The 20,166-nt window shown below is 40.0% G+C and overlaps 1 protein-coding gene across 1 annotated transcript in view; it reads right to left on the reverse strand.

Annotated features, from left to right (window-relative positions):
- Nucleotides 1-6,034: 6,034 nt before the first annotated feature.
- LOC131240698 (sterol 3-beta-glucosyltransferase UGT80A2-like) overlaps nt 6,035-20,166 on the reverse strand; it is a 32,234-nt gene continuing 18,102 nt past the window's right edge. Inside the window, exons 6-14 of the mRNA XM_058239114.1 lie at nt 19,636-19,699; nt 19,332-19,389; nt 19,036-19,213; nt 18,493-18,623; nt 12,247-12,349; nt 12,063-12,139; nt 8,859-8,906; nt 8,612-8,761; nt 6,035-6,452 (exon numbers count right to left, since the gene is read on the reverse strand). Of these exons, the coding sequence (XP_058095097.1) occupies nt 6,270-6,452; nt 8,612-8,761; nt 8,859-8,906; nt 12,063-12,139; nt 12,247-12,349; nt 18,493-18,623; nt 19,036-19,213; nt 19,332-19,389; nt 19,636-19,699 (992 nt within the window). The 3' untranslated portion in view covers nt 6,035-6,269. The remainder of the gene's footprint in view (nt 6,453-8,611; nt 8,762-8,858; nt 8,907-12,062; nt 12,140-12,246; nt 12,350-18,492; nt 18,624-19,035; nt 19,214-19,331; nt 19,390-19,635; nt 19,700-20,166) is intronic.

Genomic DNA, 20,166 nt, shown 5'->3' on the forward strand with positions numbered 1-20,166 from the left:
TGTTAGAGCTTTGAAATAGCTGTTACATTGAGAGCAAGGTCCGGATCGGATCGAATCAGATCCAATCAGATCGAATACCGTATCAGATTGGGTCAAATTAGGCCCAATCCGAACCCGACTCGAAAAAATTTCGGATATGGATGGAGCTAACCAATCCGCACCGATGTAGACTGTCGGTTTGGTTCGAATAGGGTCTGATTGGGTCGGATCCACCGGATCGGATCTGAAATGCGCAGCTCTAAATGTCATCTCATCAGCAGCCTGGCTAATGATTTACAAAGAACTTGGACCGTTGATCGGTTTCTCACTTCTCTTAAGGTTCATTTATTCTGTACATGTGTGGTCAAGATGACAATCACTTCAGCCTATTTCTAAAATCCGAGTCCAAATAAGTGGCCTACATCTAACGAGTGGATCCGATCTTACACACGTGTTACTTGTTTTCACTTGTGAGAAGAGTGCACTTTCAAATTGCACTCATAATGGCTGCGTAACCTACTTGTTTTGACTGAGCGCATGAAGCACTGTAGTTAGGGTATATGTAAGGCTCTCCCGTGTACACGTGGCACTGACTTTAAATCCAAAACGTCCAAATAGTAGGACCCATGATGGACCCGGCCCATTGATGGACATTCGAATTGAACCAAAAAGTGAAAGAATTGAACGGTCCAAATACAGCAAAAAATGTTCAATGACCAGATGTCCGGACTGTCAAATCAGGCGGACTGGGAATATCTCCCTACAGCCGGTCCCACTCTTTGGATGCTTTTCACTTGTACGTGCTGGGAAAAGATCTTTGTGACCCATCAATATGTAGACGTCCTATCCACGCCGTCCATCCATTCTGCCAGCTCATTTTTTAAGCATGATTCAAAAAAGAGGCAGATCCAAATCTCAGATGGACCACACAACAAGAAACAGTTGTGAATGAATGCCCACCATAAAAAACTTCCCAGGGCCTACTGTGATGTTTATTCGAATCTGTTGACTAGGTCACATAGATCTGGATGTAAGGAAAACATAAGTCTCAGTTTGATCCAAAACATTGGTGGCCTTTGGAAGTTTTTAATGGTGGGCATTCAATCACCACTGTTTCCTATGTTGTGGTCCACCTAAGACTTGAATATGCATCCGTTTTTAGCTCATGTACTAAAATGAGCTGATAAAATGGATGAACGGTGTGGATGAAATAAATTATATCATGATGGGTCCCACATACGTTTTCCAGCACCGACCTGAAGGGGCCACTACCGATTCCGAGTCATTTTCATTTGAGGTATATGGCACGTGTAGATAGGGAGCCTGGTATGTATTCTAGCTATGGCGCACTCACACGCTATTGTTTTTTCTCTGGGCATTTCCGGACCAAGAAAGTGGGTGCCTTCGAGCACTATCGATTCAAATACCGCGTGGGTCACGGACTGAATACAAAGGGTTTTTTTGGAGGACGAGGTTTGGCCAGTGACCGCAACACCAGCCTGCTGAGTCTTTGTGGGCCTACCATGACAAATCTGTTCTATCCATGCGGTTCATCCATTTTTCCAGGCCATTTTAGGGCATGTACATGTCATGAGGTAAATCCTAATCTCCGTTGGACCACACCACATGAAAACAGTGTTGACTGAGTGTCCACCATTAAAAACTTCCTAGAGCCTACTGTAGTGTTCATTTTCCATCCGATCTGTTGATAAGGTCACACAAAGCTGGACGAAGGGAAAACACGATTATCAGCTTGATCCAAAACTTCTGTAGCTACCAAATTTATTTTATTTTTTCAAATGATAGACGTTAAATCTCCACTGTTTTTAGTGGTATTAATGAAGCATAAATATTTCTGTTTATCTGAAGTATATGATAGGCGGCTCCCGGCATCTCTTAATGTTGCGGGCCGAGCAAAGTGTCTGGCTGTTATCGCTGTATAGTTTCTCTTTTCTTTCAGTAACGAAATTCTTTTTCCGAAACGAAAAAAATAAAATTAAATGGCCTCATATTATTTTTTAATGTTTTGAAATAAAACATGCACATGCACGAGGACTGGTCAAGTCCAACAGGTTGGACGACAAGTTATAATCCACCCAGATGATAACTTTCAATTCAGTCCTCACAATAAATTAGCCCCACCATGAGGATTGCCTAGTACAAAAATAAGCCTTATTTATAATCACTTTGAGGTCTGTAAGGGGGCATTTGGATCTCAAGTTACTTAAGATAACTTACTTATATCTTGGTTTCTACTTATTAAGATAAGCTACTTTTTTTTTTAAAGCCATCCCCACTAGGGAATCGATACCAAGACTTCAGTGTTGAAGCGAGGTATCTTTCACCCAGTCTACCACTTGAGCAATGGATCTGGGTGTACTTAAGATAAGCTACTTATTCTATAGGTAGCTTATCTTAGTTTCTACTTATTATGTTTGGTAAACAGGGTGCTTATGAGCTTGTCCTCTCTTTCATCTCTCCTTATGCCCTTCTTAAGCAACTTATGAAAAATAGAAAAGCTAAAAAAAATTAACTGAAATAATTATGTACTTTTAAGTAATAAAAGTTACTTATGACTAATCATAAAACAAACTACTTATCTGAAATAACTCACTTGTCTACTGCTCTAAGTAGAAAAAGTAACTTATTTTGTGGTATCCAAACAGGCCCTAAATGAGCAGTCCCATCATGCTGATAATTTGTGGGTGAGTGGGCCAACTCTAGTAGGTGGACCATCCTTGAAATGGGCTTCTCATAGTAGGTGGACCATCCTTACCTTCTGAGAATGAACATGGTTCATACAACAAGTTTTGGCTGTTTATTAGGTGGACCCATAACGAATAGGTACCTTAAAAATAGCCTCATCTGATGATCCTCATCCTCTAAATTAAAACGAATCGCTTCTTTTAAACAGAGACGACCACTCATTTTTGTCTATTCATGGACGCTGTTTCCACCTGTGGTAATTTTTCTTCTTCTTTTCTTAGTGTTACTTAAGAGGGAACCTAGACGTGTAGAATTTCATGTGTGGTGGAAGAGTTTTTGCATTTTGATAACGCTTACTTCCTCTTTCGTTTTATCACTTTGGCAGCCAGTTGATTATCTATCACCGCATGTAGTATAACCTACTCTAAGAGGTTTGCATATTGAAATGGACCCTTTGTTTCTTTCCCATACCAGTCCGAAGAAAAGAATTAGAAAGAAAAAATGAGACCCCAAACATCCTGTCTTAGTTTGGATTCGGATTTGTCTAGCGTCATGCTGATGCCATCTGGCATCAATGAAAAATCAATATATATGTGTTAGGCATAGATTTTATATATATATATATATATATATATAAAAGGTGAAATTATTATGTCATGTAGCAAATTTTTACTTTCTTTTTAGTACATTTATGCCTAACACAATTGCATGGTACTTTTCTATGAGTGCGGGATAGGTATGTCCAATGCCCTAATGATGCAATTTGTGTATGTTATTTTTGCATCGTTTTGGAGATAAATGTTCCCGTGGTGGACCGGTTAAGGTCAAGTGCATAAACGCATGCATTCCATGCATGTTAAGGAAATAAGATGACATGATACCAACATGAGGAATTTCATGTACCATTCATTTATTCGTGGTCATAGTTTTTTTCTTTCTCAATAAATTTTTTTCTTTCTCATTTTAGTGGCAAATGGATCATCTATCAGCACATGTACACAAACACACCTGCATACATATATCATGCCAATCCAACCATCAAGTGGACATAATATAGGGAGTATCAGATAGAACTAGTATCGTAGAAAAAAATTATTCGTGTGGCTCACTTGATTTAGTGAATTGTAACATTCTACTACACTCTGATACTAATTGTTAAAAACCTCACCAACACGTCAAAATCGCCGTGATTCACGAAACTTATGAAGTTAAACTATCAAACCCTTGGGATTGTAATAGTGATCCTCATAGCAACCTTTTGGATGGACTGGATGTTGCAGATAAATGATAGGATGCAAAATTAACCACTGGTTGGATGGTGGATTAGTGGTCCATATACAGGCATATCGGAAGGTCTCATCTAATTGTAAATGCAAGAGATTTGAATTTGAAATGGACGTTTTGTACCTCTCATACAAGTCCCCAACAAGTGGGAAAGAGAAAGCGAAAAGACTTTTGTACCTCTCATACAAGACCCCGGACAAGTGGGAAAGAGAAAGCGAAAAGAGAAAAAGTCCCCGGCCAAGAGGGAAAGTGAAAGTGAAAAGAGGAAAAGGAGACCAAAGATCCCCTTCCCTTGCCTAGACTGCAATACTAGTTTAACACAGCATAAAAGCTTTCGGTGACTATTCAAGTGTTTATGGCATAGTCGTACGGTATTTCAGACTATCCAAATGTAAATTTTCCCCTTCAATTTGGAACACCCACGATTTTCCCCTTTATTTTTTGAGCAATTAGGAAGAAAAATGCATATATATATATATATATATATATAAAACATGGATTCTGTATTCAACATGTTTCTTAATTAGGCATCATCTTTTTCCTATCCTATTATTTTCAAAACTAGCCACTGGGATGGGCAGTAATGCATATAGCAGCATTCCATAGCCATCATAAAGCTTCTCCTACAAATTTTTATTTTTTTTTCAATCAAGGTTCAAGGCAAGTAAGCTTCTCCAACTTACAAGTTCCACTCTACCTTGAAGAACACCCGTTACTGTAGAAAACATTGATGGCAAGATCCATCCTTAAATAAAAAGAAAAAAGAAAAGAAAAGGAAACAAGCAAGAAGATACGTATACCAAAAGGGTTTTCATGAAGATGGCTGTAATCACATGTTAACCATTCCTGTTCGTCAACGGCTAAAGAAAACTGAAACCATCTTCAACGTCTGTTGCTGATAGTATTGTCCACATGAATCCTATAATACAACCGTTAGTAAACTGGCCTGAACTTCTAAACCCTATGGGCTACTAGGTGTCGAGGTCTCTACCCAGTCCATGATCGGCCAGCTTGAAGGGAAGCGGGTTCACTACTCTTAGTGTACTGAGTAAGCTCTGATTTATGTATTTTATCCACTCCATCCATCCATTTGCCAGATAATTTTAGAGGTTGAGACCAAAAATGAAGCATATACAATGTTCAAATGGACTACACCATAGGAAACAGTTGAATTGAACGTTTACATTTAAAAATTCTTGGGGACCACTGAAGTTTTGGATCAAGCTTGTATTTGTGTTTTCCCGTATGATCTTATAAACAGGTTGGCAAATAAACATCACGCAAGGTTTCAACAGTGGAAATCATTATCCCCACTGTTTCCCGTGGTATGATCCACTTGATCTTTGAGTATGCTTCAATTTTGAGCTCAACTCCTTAAATTAGATGGAAAAACGGATAGACCACATACATTCAAGGTGGGCCCTCAGTACGATAAGGGCACACTAAGCAACTCAGTACGCAATCCGATTTCAGCTTGAAGACTCGTTGCTTCTGAAACGAGAGCTACAGCTCTGCTAATGGCAGAGGAAGGAGCATACTTCCCACCGGCTACAAGTGTTTTCTACAATCGTACCACATGATTATCCAATAATTACAGATTCGAGCTAGTGTACCCGTTAATGTGACCAAGCTTTCGCATGGCTAGCTCAAAGATGCCCAATGCATCAGACATGTTAGCCAGGGGCATCCATTTATTTCTGCTGGTGGCAAGCTGTTTTGCAAAAATAGCAGCAATTGAATAATCCAAATCGTCTGATCAACAGCATGAAAAATAGACACTCGAAGCATGAGCAGCAAGGTTTTTTTTATTAAAAAAAGTCTTAATCAACATTCGGAAACATCTATTGAATAAAGCCCTCGGATTTTGCTTCCAATTCTAAATCAGCACTTCCATTGGACAACTCTTAACCATTCAATCAATAGCGAAGGCAATTGCATAATGGCAATCAAAGGGATAAACTGTTCCTAACAAGGCCAGCCAAGAGTGGTATAGAAGAAGTTTACAGTCCAAATTGATGACTGGGGCCTCCAACATGTCACATCCAAAAAATTTTCTCCATGAAGGTTGAGGGAAGAGAAACACTTGCTTCTAGAAAATCCATGCTCAACAAGTCAAAAGGGGACACCATTGGTGAAAGTTTTCACCACCACCAGCAGCACCTCATGTGCAAAGCCAAACAAACTTTTCAAAAGCCGATTGGATCTACAGTAACATATAAATATTTAAATAAAAAATAGCTACAAACAGAAGTTGGCCAAGGACTGCAAGCATAGAAAAAGTGGAGGTGAGAAACAAGAAATCAGGTACAGCCGAAGCATTTCCTTATAGAGCTGAAGCATGGTTCACATAATCCTGATGGCATTGGTGAAGGAGAAGGCTGAGGGAATCTACGCGGAAGATGTTTAAAAAATGCTTTCACTGCTCCAGTCACCCCGTCCTCTGATTCCATGGCCCTGGCCAGTTCAACTGCCCGTTCCTTTACCTGTGTTTTTGTAATAAAAAATCAGATCCATATGCCTATCTGGGCTGCTCGTTGGAACCAGTAATCTTTTACAACAACAAGGGATCTTGCGTGGTTTGGGGGAAAAAAAAAAGAAGAGAGGATGTTTTTAATTTAATCACCAAAAGTAGGACTGTCAAGGATCCAGGCCAGGTTGATGGGCTTCTGGGCTTGGACTGTCATGGGCCAGGTTTGGTTCTATTTTTTACCCAAAGGCCAGGCTCAGGCCCGATTATCAAGCCTAACAAATAAATGAGCTGAACTGTTCATGCCCAATCAAAGAAAAAGGCCAGACTGTAGCAGACCTCTGCCCAAGCTGACCTCTAACTGAAATCACACCCAGAACATGATGGCACTATCCATGCAGAGTCCCTTATTTTAATACCCAGTTATAGCAGTCAGAGAAGTTCAAAATGATTCCGTTTTTAACTGGGTAGGTGAGTTGGGCTAACCCGAGACCTCAATGCTGAAACACATTGTCTACCATTGAGCTATCAGGAACAATCTTGCTGGGGATCTGTAAAAACTGAAACGATGCGATAAAGATAAAATGCAAAACACAGCGGATTTACATGGTTTGGCGTTGTGCCTACCCCACGGATGAGTCCCTGTAGAAAGTACTATCTTCTCAAAAAAAGGTATACAGCCGTAAAACCTTCAAAGCAGGGATCAACACTTTCTTGCAACTGTTTAGTTAGAAGCTGAATAAAATTTGGCAGATTCAAAACCAACAAAACTAGATCCCTCAACACCTACACACCGTATGATACCAGACTGTACGCATTTGGGCTGGTTAGTACTTGGGTTTGGTTAGAGGTTTAGCTAAATTAGAAACTATAATTAGATTTAACAATGTAAAGCATTGGGTGAGGGTTTAACATTTTTATTATACATTTTTTTTTTGAAACTATGATGATATTTCATTAACAGGCCGAAGCCAAAGTATACAAATTTGAAACACCAAGTTTTTACATGCTATGGCCAGTGCTAGAGCGCGAACAAATAGGATCTCATTGTTATTGGTGGATGGAGAGAGAGTTGAGGGGAAGGCAGACATTTGTGATTTGGGTTGGAGATACCAAGTTGAGGGATAGGTTTCCATCTTTAGGAGGGTTAGAAAGGGTAGAGGGGGTGAAGGTGAGCAATTATTTTGAACTCAGGGGTGAGGAAATGATTTGGGCTCCTACCTTTAGAAGAAATCTTGGCCATGAGGAGATTGAAGAAAGATTGAAGAATTGGAACAATTACTTCAACTTTTAGAAAAGGTTTCCCCAGTCTAATCAAATTCCGATTCCATAAAGTGGTTAAAAGATAAGTCCGGTTCTTTCCCAGTTAGATCTTTCTCAGTTAGATCTCTCTATCGGCTTTTGACTGAAAACAAGGGAAGCAAAGGGTTTTACGCAACGACCTCTCTTTGGCGCTATGGAGCTCATCTGAAGGTGGCAGCTTTTGGATGGTTAGTTGGGAGGAAAAAAGTTCTTATTATTGACAACCTATGCAAAAGGAAGATGGTCCTTCCAAACATGTCTGATGTGCTTCAAAGATGCGGAAATGGTGGATCACCTGTTTATTCACAGTTCTTTTGCAAGGGAGGTGTGGGGTGTTCTGCTTCAGTTGTTTGGGGTTCTATGGTTCTTCTCCAAATCGGTTGACGAATTCCTGCTATCTTGGCATGGTGGGGGGATAGGGAAAGCGGGGAAAAAGATATGGAGATTAAGCTTGTTAGCGATTCTATGGGCTCTATGGTGGGAAAGAAATGATCAATGCTTTAGGGATAAAAAGAGAGGAGCTGTACATGTTTTTAGAAGGGCAGTTCACAATGTAAAGGAGTGGGCGGAAATGTAAAATGAGTTTCCAGCTGTTTGTTTTGATCATTTCCGTTTGTATTTTTGTACATTTTTATTGTACAAAATTGCAGATGTTGTATGCCTATTAATCAATTTCTTTAAATTTTTATTTTTTATTTTTAAATGAAATTCAGAGAAAAAAAATAAGACATTTCAAAAGGAGAACAAGGCAAAATGGCAAATAAATCCCTCACTAAATATGAACTTTGGAACATGATACAAAGGTGTCTACCATGATCTAAGCAACAAGCATGGGAGCACTGCATAGAAGGTATGTAAATTTGAAAAAGTTACCTTTGGGTCCAACATGAAATTTATTGCATAGACCAGCTTTTGTAATGAGAACTGATCGACTGGGATAGGAGGGGGACCTACTCCTCTGGCATGCACTTGCTCTCCCCAAAAGGGCTGGTCTCCGAAGAAAGGTACAACAGTTGTTGGGCACTAGACATCACAATAACAAAATGAGGGTCAATGGGCAGTTAGGAGAGCAATGCAATGAAATAGGAACCCGAATAAGCAAACATGCAGAGGCAATTACCGCAGCTTTAAGGCCAGCAGCTGTTGTTCCAGCACCCCCATGATGCACCTGAAAGAAAATTTGCAGAAGACCACCATCTCATGATTCAGATTCGAAAGGAACCCAATAAGAACACAAGTGCACTGACACATGGAATTACTCAGGGGTGGCAACAAGCCGTTCTAGTCTGTCAGGTTTCGGGTCTAGCTCCGGCCTGTAATAGAGGCCCAAGGGTCAATTATGAGCCTGATTTGGAAATCTGACTTGGCCAGGCCCGTCAGAGAAGGTTTAGAATCATTCAAGTGTCCACTGATTATATAAATACAAAGCTCATGATTGCAGATCTCTTGATTAAAAGGCCATGCACCAAAGTGCTCTCAACATCGTCTACAGAGAATTGAGCCTTATGAGATGCTACACCCTGATCCATAGCTCAAGTGGTAGACTGAGTGAAAGATACCTCGTTTCAACACTAAGGTCTTGGTATCGATTCCCTAGTGGGGGTGGCTATCAGTGAAGTGTGAACTGACAGTGGCATGTACTAACAAGCTAACAAAAAAAAAAAAGAAGGCCTTATGAGATGCTTGTGATTAGTTTTCATTATGGATACTTTTGAGATCTCATTGACAGATGATTTCTCGTTTTCCATGTGTACACATGAATGTCTTTGGATGAAAAGTTCAATGGGAAATCTTTTCTAAATATTGTTGTGGGCATAATCTGACATTAAACATGATGTGATTGATTAGCCTATATATTTCCTAAATTAAGGGCCAGGTTGATTGGAGCCACTAGTGTTGCCATACATGGAAGGGAGCATGTCGCCCATTGATGTATGACCACCATGGTTCACACTAGTAGTTTTACTCAATCAAGATATTATGATGATTATCCGGTTTGGACTCAAATTGGGAAAATTTGTTATCACATATAAGGTGTTTCAAGTGTCAAATCCAAGACAAGTAATTTTGAAATTCAAATGATTTTGAATAAAATGGTTCTACGAAATTATTTGGTGTTTGGCATATGAATCAGGATAATGTTAGAATTATGCACCACATGTTGCGGCTCATTGATGCAGGACAATTATCCGCTTGCTCTGAAACCTCGAAATGATAGAGCATGGTGAATCAATCCCTTTATCTCATAGCCCAGGCCCCACATCTCATGGGTTAGGACCTCGGCCGAACCCCTTTTGTGGGCCCCGCTTCACATGGGTTCCGCTTCACACGAGCCACCTGTTTCACATGGATGGGGTCCGCCTCACATGAGCCACCCTCTTCACACGGGCCGCCCACCCCGAGTGTGCCCCTACATCCCAGGGGCCACCCCACTCGAGCCCGGTGTGAAAATGCCCCCCTGTATTAATCACCTCCGGTGAGGAGTCTCGAACACGAGACCTCCTGCTCTGATGCCACTTTGATGTAGGACAATTAACCACTTGCTCTAAAAGCTCGAACTAATAGAGCATAGTGAATTAATCCCTTTATCTCATAGCTTAGGCCTCACATCCCATGGGTTAGGACCCCAGCCGAACCCCCCTCGTGGGCACTACTTCACATGGGTTCCGCTTCACACGAGCCACCCGCCTCACACGGGCCGCTCACCCTAAGTCTACCCTTACATCCCATAGGCCACCCCACTCGAGTCCGGTGTGAAAATGCCCCTGCTTTAATCACCCTCAGTGAGGAGTCTCGAACATAAGACCTCACACTCTGATACTACTTTGATGTAGGGCAATTAACCACTTGCTCTAAAAGCTCGAACTAATAGAGCATGGCGAATTAGTCTTTTTATCTCATAGCCTAGGCCTCACATCTCATGGGTTAGGATCTCCGCTGAACCCCCCTAATGGGCCCTACTTTACATGGGTTCCACTTCACGCGAGCTGCCCACCTCACATGGGCCACTCACCCCGAGTGTGCCCTTGCATCCCATGGCCACCCCACTCAAGCCCAGTGTGAAAATGCCCTTGAATTCCTCACTCACTCACTCACACATTTAACGTTTGTGTTTTAGTGAAACTTCAGTTCCTAAGTTCTCTCAAATACCGATTGTATTAGGAGTCTGTGTATCTGCTAACAATAGGAAATTAGTGTCCTTGTGGGAGTTGAATTCCATGATGGGTGAGGGAACCCAATCCTATAAATAAGAGGACCCCGCCCTCTCTCTATACTAAAAACATGTGTTGTTTTTCTCATCTTTTTCCCTACACATTAAGAGAGAAATAGGAGAGAATGTGTACCAAGGGAGATCCCAGCCATGCACCACTAGGAGAAATTATGCACCACATTAAGCAGCTCGCTCACCCACAAATACGTGTATCGTTTTGTGTTTTGGTGAAACTTGAGTTCCAAAGCTGTCTGACAAATCCCAATTGTATTAAGAATCCATGTATGAGCTAACACTGGGAAATTGGTGCTTGTGGAAGTTGAAATGCATGATGGGTTATGGAACCCAACCCTATAAATAAGAGGATCTGACCTTTTTCTATACTAGAAGATGTACGGTGTTTTCCCATCTTTTCCCCTTCAGATTAAGAGAGAAATAGGAGAGAATGTGTGCCAAGGGAAATCCCAGATATTGATTGTGAAGGAGTTTATATCATGGTCGTTCAACACTCCAAGGTGACAAGCACGGGGTGAAACAAAGAGGCGAGATAAATCCGTTGCACCTATGGCTCAAGGCAACTCTCTACCATTTGTTTGTTTACATGTTTATTTGGATGGTTTGACTGAATTTCACGGCCTGCACATGATTGACTGCCTGATCCATAGCCAAAACCCATTTATGTGCAAGGAATAGTTTCAGAATAAATGCTAATACTATCTAGATTCCAGCAACATTCATCTCTCTCTCTCCTTCCCAATCTCAGGCTACAACTTGCAATTGTTCAAACTTTCCATGAGTTTGACTAATTCATCAATTTCCAAGAAATTGAGTGGTCAAAACATAATGGTGAACCACATGGCCGCAAGAAAAGGAGACATTGTTCTGCATATACATAATAGAACAATGATATACTGATTTTGCCATACAAATACTTCCATATCACATAAATCTATGCCAATGACGACACATAATTGAGTGTTACACCAGAGTCATGTAATACTGAAATGCAATGGATTGTGTTTTTTATTGGAACATGCACATAGTACTATAGAATGTGGGTTTTTCAATCCAGTCGCACAACTTCAGAAATGGAGATGCGTAATTGAGTCTTACCACAGCCATGCATTGCAAGAATAGCCAGTCATGGGGGCAGTTATCCAGTAGATATACAAAGTCCTTTGGTTCTGCCACTGGAAAAAACAAAGTTTCAGGTAAATAAATACAAGGAATTGCCTACGTCCCCAGACTATTGTGCCATGTGGGACAAGATGGGAGAAAACAGGAGCTACAAACTTACAGTTCCCAAGACCACCCCATCCTTTGTTAATGATGCCTCTCTGTCCAGTAATTTCCAGTGCTTCAACAATTATCTGGGTCATCTTTTCCGGTTCTTGAACAGGCTATCATGTTAATGGAGCAAATGAAAACCAAAGCACTATCAGCACACGTCATAGGCAAGAAAAATCATTAAAAAGTGTGATTTAGCCCTACTATTGACCAAGTCTAGCAACCAAAAAAAGAAAAAGAAGATTATGAAGATTATCTCAGTGATAGGGTGCATGACGCAGTCCAAATCAAACTAATCAAAACAACCAAGCTTGCAGGAAAAAAAAAAGAGTGCAAAACAAAATCAAGGCAAAGCATTCTCCTCAGAAAAATCAGGCTTGCATAAAGCAAACAAAATTCAATACATAAAATGTAGAGATTATATATTAGCATTTGGTGGGTGTGTGTGTGTGTGTGTGTGTGTGTTTGTTTTGTTTGCCTGTTGTATTAGTGCATGTGCACCTTCATGTTCCTGCAGAACTCTGTATCTTTATAATAATAAGAGTGTTGCTCCCAAATTCTCTCCTCCTCTACTCTTCCACTCTTCTTCTCTTCCCTTCACCATTATTTCTTGCTTTTAATCTCCTACTTGGTATCAGAGTGGATTTCCAGCGTCAAACCTTGTCTCCGTGAACAGTAAATTGCTGACGTCAGCAGCATACGGATGTACATGTGATTTGAAGAGATTTCTTTTGGATTCTGGGAGAACATGACATGAGAAGATTTTTGATGATTTTTCGGGATTTTTTTATCCCTCTTTCCTTGAATTTTTCCTAAATTAGGGTTTTTCAGAAAACAGGCCCCAATCCTCCATTTTCTTGATTTCTCTTAATCAAATAAGCTTTTTCTCAAATCCCCTCAACATGAATGGTCAAAATACCTCACTCAATCTCTCTATAGAGGGTTTTATACGAAAAAAAATAAAATAAAAATTCATTTTTGAGTGATGCTTTACCCAAAAACGTGGCCGGTTGTGCTTTTTTTTTTTTCGAGAATTTACCATTCCGAACATACACCTAGTTGTTGTGCATGGTCCTTTTGACTGTTCGATCTTATCTCTAGCTGTTGTTCTTCTCTTATTGGTTATTTGGTGGTTGCCTTATAGCTTCAGGCTGCCATTTTCCTCTTTTGGTCTGTGTGGACCATTTTTCTTCTCTTTTCATGAGTTTCTATTATGGGTCGTCTCTGGAAGACAAAAGGGCATCGTCTTCCTCTGTCACATCTCTTGAATCTAGCCCTCTGATGATTAAGTCAGTTAAGTTGAATGGCAACAACTATCTTCAAGGGGCTCAATCTGTCAAAGTATTCTTGAAGGGCCGTGAAAAGTAATCTTACATATTGGATGGCCCTCCAAGCGCTTCAGATGCCAGCTACAAGACATGGACAAAGGAAAATTATCAAGTTATCACTTGGTTGTTGAATAGTATGGAGCCTTCCGTGAATAACTCTATTATGTTTCTATCTACGGTTAAGAGCATTTAGGACACTCTTCATGATATGTTCTCTTGAGGCTCAAAACTTCTCAAGAGTGTTCCAACTTATCTTAGATATTGGCCGATTTCAACAAGAGTCCAAAACGTTGAATGATTATTATTCAACTTTACGAGGCATGTGGGATGAACTTGATATCTACTAACCTCTTCCCTCCAAGTGTAAAGACAATCATGAACATGCCCGGAAGTAGTGCGACAACACTCGCATCATGCAATTCTTAACTGGCCTAAACTCCGACTATCACAGAGTTCGGAGTCAGGTTGTTGTGATGAAGCATCTCCCACCGTTGATGACTGTCTATGTCATGTATCACTAGGCTTCCACTTCTGCGCTTTCCTCTTATTCCCTCGTGCCTCCAGATCGGTCAGCTCATGTTGTTGTGGATCGCCCTCCTGCTCTTCATGGACCCCGATAACCATCTCCTAGTTTGGAGCGTGAGTTTAGATTAGGTGGTTGTAGCAAGGGTTGAGATGGCGACCGTGGTCGTAGTGGTTGTTCCCCCTATGGTCGTGAAGGGCGTGGCCGAAGTCGTGATGGTTCCCACTCATGCTCTCACTGCGGTGGAACCGGTCACACTGCTGATTACTGTTGGCAGCTGCATGGCTGTCCTCCTTATGTCGCCACCTCTATTACTGCTACCAGTGTTTTAAACAGCGGTATCGTGATGCGTAGCACTCAACCGTCAACCCTCTATAGCGTGTAGCGTAAATACATAGTATGTAGCGTAAGATACACGATACTTCTAGTTTTTAATTTAAAAATAGGACAAATATAATAAATAGTGGAAAAAAGAAAAAATATATATACAAATGCCTAAAAGATTATTCATTTTATTAATTATAAGCATATGTTCAAACAAGTTATTAGTTATCATTTATCAAAAGACGATCCACATACATAAACCAAATCAAATAATTATCACATCAACAACTTCCTAGTTTAATTAATAATGTATAATTGAAACCACAAGTCACAATTATGAAAAGAAACAAAAATCTCATAGGTTAAAAGTATCAAGTATAATATAAGTGTAACATTCCTCAACATTAGATACAACGAAAACATGAAAAAATAAAAATAAAAATAAAAAATAGTAATAAAAAATACATTATAGCGTATGCTACGCGCTATGTAGTTGTAACGTACGCTACGACCCCTGTATCGTACGCTACATGGGATTTACGCTATTTATGACGCTACAAGCGCTATTTGAAACACTGACTGTTACAGATACTACCGAGGGACAACCTTCTTTCCTTGTTATTGAGCAAACATATTCTGGAGATTCTCTTGTTATTTCTCAAGTTGCCTATGATGCCTTGATGCGACTTCATATTTGTGATATTTTTTAGCCTTCCCATGCAGCTTCCACTCAATCAGGTATTGCTCTTCTCGCGTCTTCATCCCCTATCTCATGGGTCATTGACTCTAGGGCATCATCTCACATGAATGGTAAGTCTCAACTCTTTTCTTCTCACTCTTCTCCTCTTGCCAATCTTAATTTGTTATTGTTGCCAATGGAAATCGAACTCCTGTCTCAGGAGTTAGGTCCATTTCTCTCTCCTACCTTATCTTGTCTTACATGTACCTTGTTTTCCACTCAATTTATTGTCTGCCAGTTCTCTCACTAAAACCTTCAATTGTTTTGTGACTTTCTTTCCCTCTCATTGTGTTTTCCAGGATCTTCAAACGAAGAGGGTGATTGGTTGGGGTTCATGAGCAAGGAGGCGCTTACCTTCTTGATGATACACCTATTGCACCTTCCGGTACTCTTTCCCCTCATCACGATTCACAAGTTCATGTCATGATAGCATTGCCGTTTAGGCATCCATCTTCAGTTGGATTGAGCTTCTTGTTCCCATCTGCTTGGTTTTAAAACTGTGTTGTAAGATATGTGAACTGTTTAAGCACCATCGTGTCAATTTTTGAAGTAGCTCGAACTCTCCTTCTTGGTATGCACCTACCGAAACATTTCTGGGGTGATGATCTTCTTACTGCCACATTTCTCATTAACTGCATAAAATCTCGCACTATATCTTATAGATCTTCCTTTGGTATTTTGTATCCCCTTGACAATCCATTTCACCTCTCCCTTAAAGTGTTTGGTTGCATATGTTTTGTTCAAATTTTGGATGGTAGTAATGATAAACTTACTCCCCAGGCCACTAAATGTGTTTTTATTGAGTACTCTCACAGTAAAAAAAGGGTACAAGTGTTATGACCCCTTGACTTGCAAGAAGTATAAATCGGCTAATGTCACCTTTTTTTAGGACATTCCTTATTTCTCGAATCATGGTAGGTCTCTTGATGACCCTCTTGTGACTCAGAGGGAGCATTCATCCTGTCCTCCTCTTCCTATTTCTACTGATTCAAGGGAGTCTATTGTCTCCTCTGTTCTTCCATCTGCTAGTGAGTCGGGTACTCTCAAGCCTATCCAAGTGTTATCATCGACAGGCTAAACCTTCGACTATTTTTCCATCCACCACTCCGCTCACTTCGGATGATTGTTCAGGTGATCAATCCCTTCCCAGTCAAGATCTCCCTATTGCCTTGCGCAAAGGGACTCGATCTTGCACTAAACACCCTATTAGCAGTTTTGTTTCATATGGTCGCCTTTCACCCTTTTTTCAATCTTTTGCAGCTTCAGTTTCTTCAGTGGACATCCTCATTCTATTTCCCATGCTCTCAAGAGCCCTGATTGGACAAAGGCAAAGATGGAAATGTTTGCCCTTGAAAAAATCATACCTGGAAGTTGGTCCCTCTTCCTGAGGGACACAAGCCTATTGGATATCGTTGGGTTTATAAAATCAAATTTCTTCACGATGGTTCCATTGATTGTCACAAAGCTCTACTTGTTGTTAAAGGCTATACTCAGACACACAGCGTGGACTTTTTTGAGACGTTCTCTCCCGTAGCCAAGCTTAACTCCATTCGGGTGCTCATTTCTTTGGCTGCCAACTTATCTTGGCCCATTTTTCAGCTTTATGTGAAGAATGCATTTGGGATCTCTTTGGCTGCCAACTTATCTTGGCCCATTTTCCAGCTTTATGTGAAGAATGCATTTCTTCATGGGGATCTCACAGAAGAAGTTTATATGCATCAACCACCTGGTTTTGTGGCCTCCGACAAGCCTCACCTTGTATGCTAATTGAAGAAAGTGATTTATGGCCTTAAATAGTCTCCGCATGCATGGTTTGAGAAATTTAATCATGCTCTCCTTGAGTTTGGCTTTGTGCATAGTCATGCCGATCATTCACACTTCATATGTCGCCGATCAACGGGAATTATTGTGCTCATTGTGTATGTGGATGATATTTGTCTTATCCGAGAGTGACATTGTTGGTATGGATGATGTCAAAGCCTTCCTGAAGACTCATTTTGAAATCAAGGATCTTGGCCCTCTTCACTGTTTCTTGGGCATTGAAGCAGCTCGCTCCAAATCAGGGTGGTTCTATCTCAATGTAAATATGCCCTTGATCTTCTCGCGGAAACCAGTATGTTGCGGTGCAAACCTACAGTTACTCCCATGGATCCTTCTCAAAAACTTTGATCGGATGATGGTGCCCTTGTATCTGATCCAGGGATGTATCGGCACCTTGTTGGCTGGCTTATCTACTTAACTATTACTCGGTCAGATCTATCCTATCCGGTTGGTGTTTGTAGCCAATTCATGCATGCTCCTCATTCCTCGCATCTTATTGATGTCTACTGCATTCTCAGGTATCTTAAATCGGCTCTTGGTCTTGAGCTCCACTTTCGGTTCCATGGCCATCTTCACCTTTATGGGTACTCTGATGCTGATTGCGCTGTTAGTGTCTATGATCGTCGTTCTAAGTTTAGCTATTGTACCTTTTTGTGGGAATCTTGTCATGTGGAAGAGAAGGAAACAATAGGATGTATGTCAATGAATCATTAATACAAAGCTGTCATTATTTCTCTAATGACTAACAAAAAAGCAAAATGAATAATTTGATAGCAAGGTTTTTGTGTGAAAGTCAATCCCCTATAAACAAAAGTTAACATTACGTGAAATTTACATTGTTGACATATAATAGACTAGGGGTATGGCATGTGCAACATGTGGAGGGAGAATAGGGGAGAGAAAAGGGAAGAGAGATAGAGGTAAAGGTTGTAGCTACATGCTACATAGAGAGAGAGAGAGAGAGAGAGAGAGAGAAGCATGTTTCAATGGTGGGTGACTCATTCCCACTTTTTCTTGTATTGTGGCCCACTCGAGTTTTAGATATGCCTTGTTTTCGAACTGATATCCTGGCATAATGTGGCAAAGTAGATGTACAACGTGTATTTCATACAGTCATCATGGTTGGCCTCACACAGCCTTTGTTACACTGCTCTCTAGTAGCACCGTCGGCACAAGCTACTATATGCAAAGAAGATGAGAGTTTCTTTGTGGGTAAAATCTAAGCCGTTTAAAAACTTATTGCAAGTGAAGTCTGAAAGTCCGTTAGACAATAGCCACATTTTCCAATTCCTAAAATACCCCCAACTTTATTTAAAATGTCTTCCCATGGCCTTTAAATGTTTGGAATTCTCTACCCTAGGAAAACTATTACAGGGGAGAAAATGTCCAAAAGCTAGTCGCGTTATATATGGTATAAATAAATCTTCGGAAAGAAAACAAATCACAAACAAGAGGATTACATATTCAATAGTGGAAGAGAGCGAGAGAGAGAGAGAGAGAGAGCAGTGAAAAGAAACTCACAAGGCTACCAAATCCAATATAAATAGGCTTTTTACCAGCTTCAAGCCATTTAATGAGTGATTCAGGAGGTTCATAATTTGATGCAAGGTCAAGAAAGCAAAACCCAACCACATCAACCCTTGGCCCCCAGTCTGCAAGTCACACAATTAAAAATTGCACTAAGAAAAATGGGGAAAAAGATTCCTCAGATGCAGCAACAGGCCTACTGTAAAATAATGATATTGCTCATTTGCAAAAATCAACACAAAACCACATACTAAACGTGAAATATTTTTAGGCAGATAAACTCTGTTTTTTTCAAATTAACAAAGGAAGAATCATCACCATTTTTAAAGGTTCTATTAGATAAAAGAATTAAAAATATATACTTCTAGGACAAATGCATCTCTTTTTGTTAATGAAGCCACCTTAAAGAACCTAATCTTGTGTTATCTTGCCTTTTAGCATCCAGATGTAATTTCCATTTTTGCTTTAAGAACTAATCATTCAAGATGAATTGTTATTGACATGCTTTACAAAGACACAAGATGAAAACCTAAAGACCTTTTGGTTTGGGGACAAGGTGAGGGCTCCAGATATATCCAGTAGGAATGTCAGAAGCAGAACCCTGGGCACCACTTAAATATGTGACAGGTCGTAACTTCAGCTTCTTTTTCCTGAAATCATTTATCATGTCCCGTATTCCAAGCCAAATCAATGAGTCAACAATTTGATAGGATAGCTGCAAAATAAATTCAGGTAAAGATTAAGTAAAACAACAACACTGACATAGTACCAAGTCGAACCTAAAAAGGGGCCTCGAAACTAGTAAGACAGATAAAAGTATAAAATTTGCTCACTCTATATCCAGCTGATTGTTTGACACGGGAAAGAGGATGTGGAAATTCACTAGTTGGCCTGTCAACAGAATGAGACATCCAATCACACTGAACTTTCAGAATTATGTATCACAAATGCAAAATTAAAAGAAGATATTGTCGGCAGTATGTATATATTTATCTTGCTTCAGCATGATTCTTCAATAAATGACCATATCAAAGAAAGAATAACCAATGCACTAGAGAGTGCAACTGAACCATATGGTGAACTGGTGATTCTTATAATATTAAGATAATGAAAACACTTATTCAGAACAAGACTTACGTCCATGGCATTGTGAAAAAAATGTGAATCGGTACTTTTAGTGCCTCTGCCACATGTGTATGTCCTGAACAAGCATTCGTCCGGGTCAGCAGTTGAACTCAAGACTTCCAATTGTGCATAAAACAGAAATATTACTAATCCCTGGATCCAAGAAAAGTAGAAATATATCAAAATCTAAACAGGACATCAATGCTATTGTTATGGAAAAGGATGGAGTCCAAGATCCTGATGCTTGTAGTCAATCAAATAACAAAAATCCAGAAATAAAAAATAGCATGTAGCATGGAATGTGAAGGTGACTTCGTGGAAGAAAGTTTGAAAGAAGTACATGCAGAACCTAGCTATATTCTTCAAACTACTTGAAACCAAAACAAAGATAATTCCAGTCTGATAAACAATCAGAATTTTTTTATAAAAAAAAAAAAAAGAATCAATAGATAATGTATTAGGAAAGAGCAATGAAGGGAGAGATGGCTTTATATATATATATATATATATATATATATCTTAGTTACAAGAAGGCACCAAAGA

Source organism: Magnolia sinica, chromosome 3, assembly GCF_029962835.1.
Source record: "Magnolia sinica isolate HGM2019 chromosome 3, MsV1, whole genome shotgun sequence".
Lineage (NCBI taxonomy): Eukaryota > Viridiplantae > Streptophyta > Magnoliopsida > Magnoliales > Magnoliaceae > Magnolia > Magnolia sinica.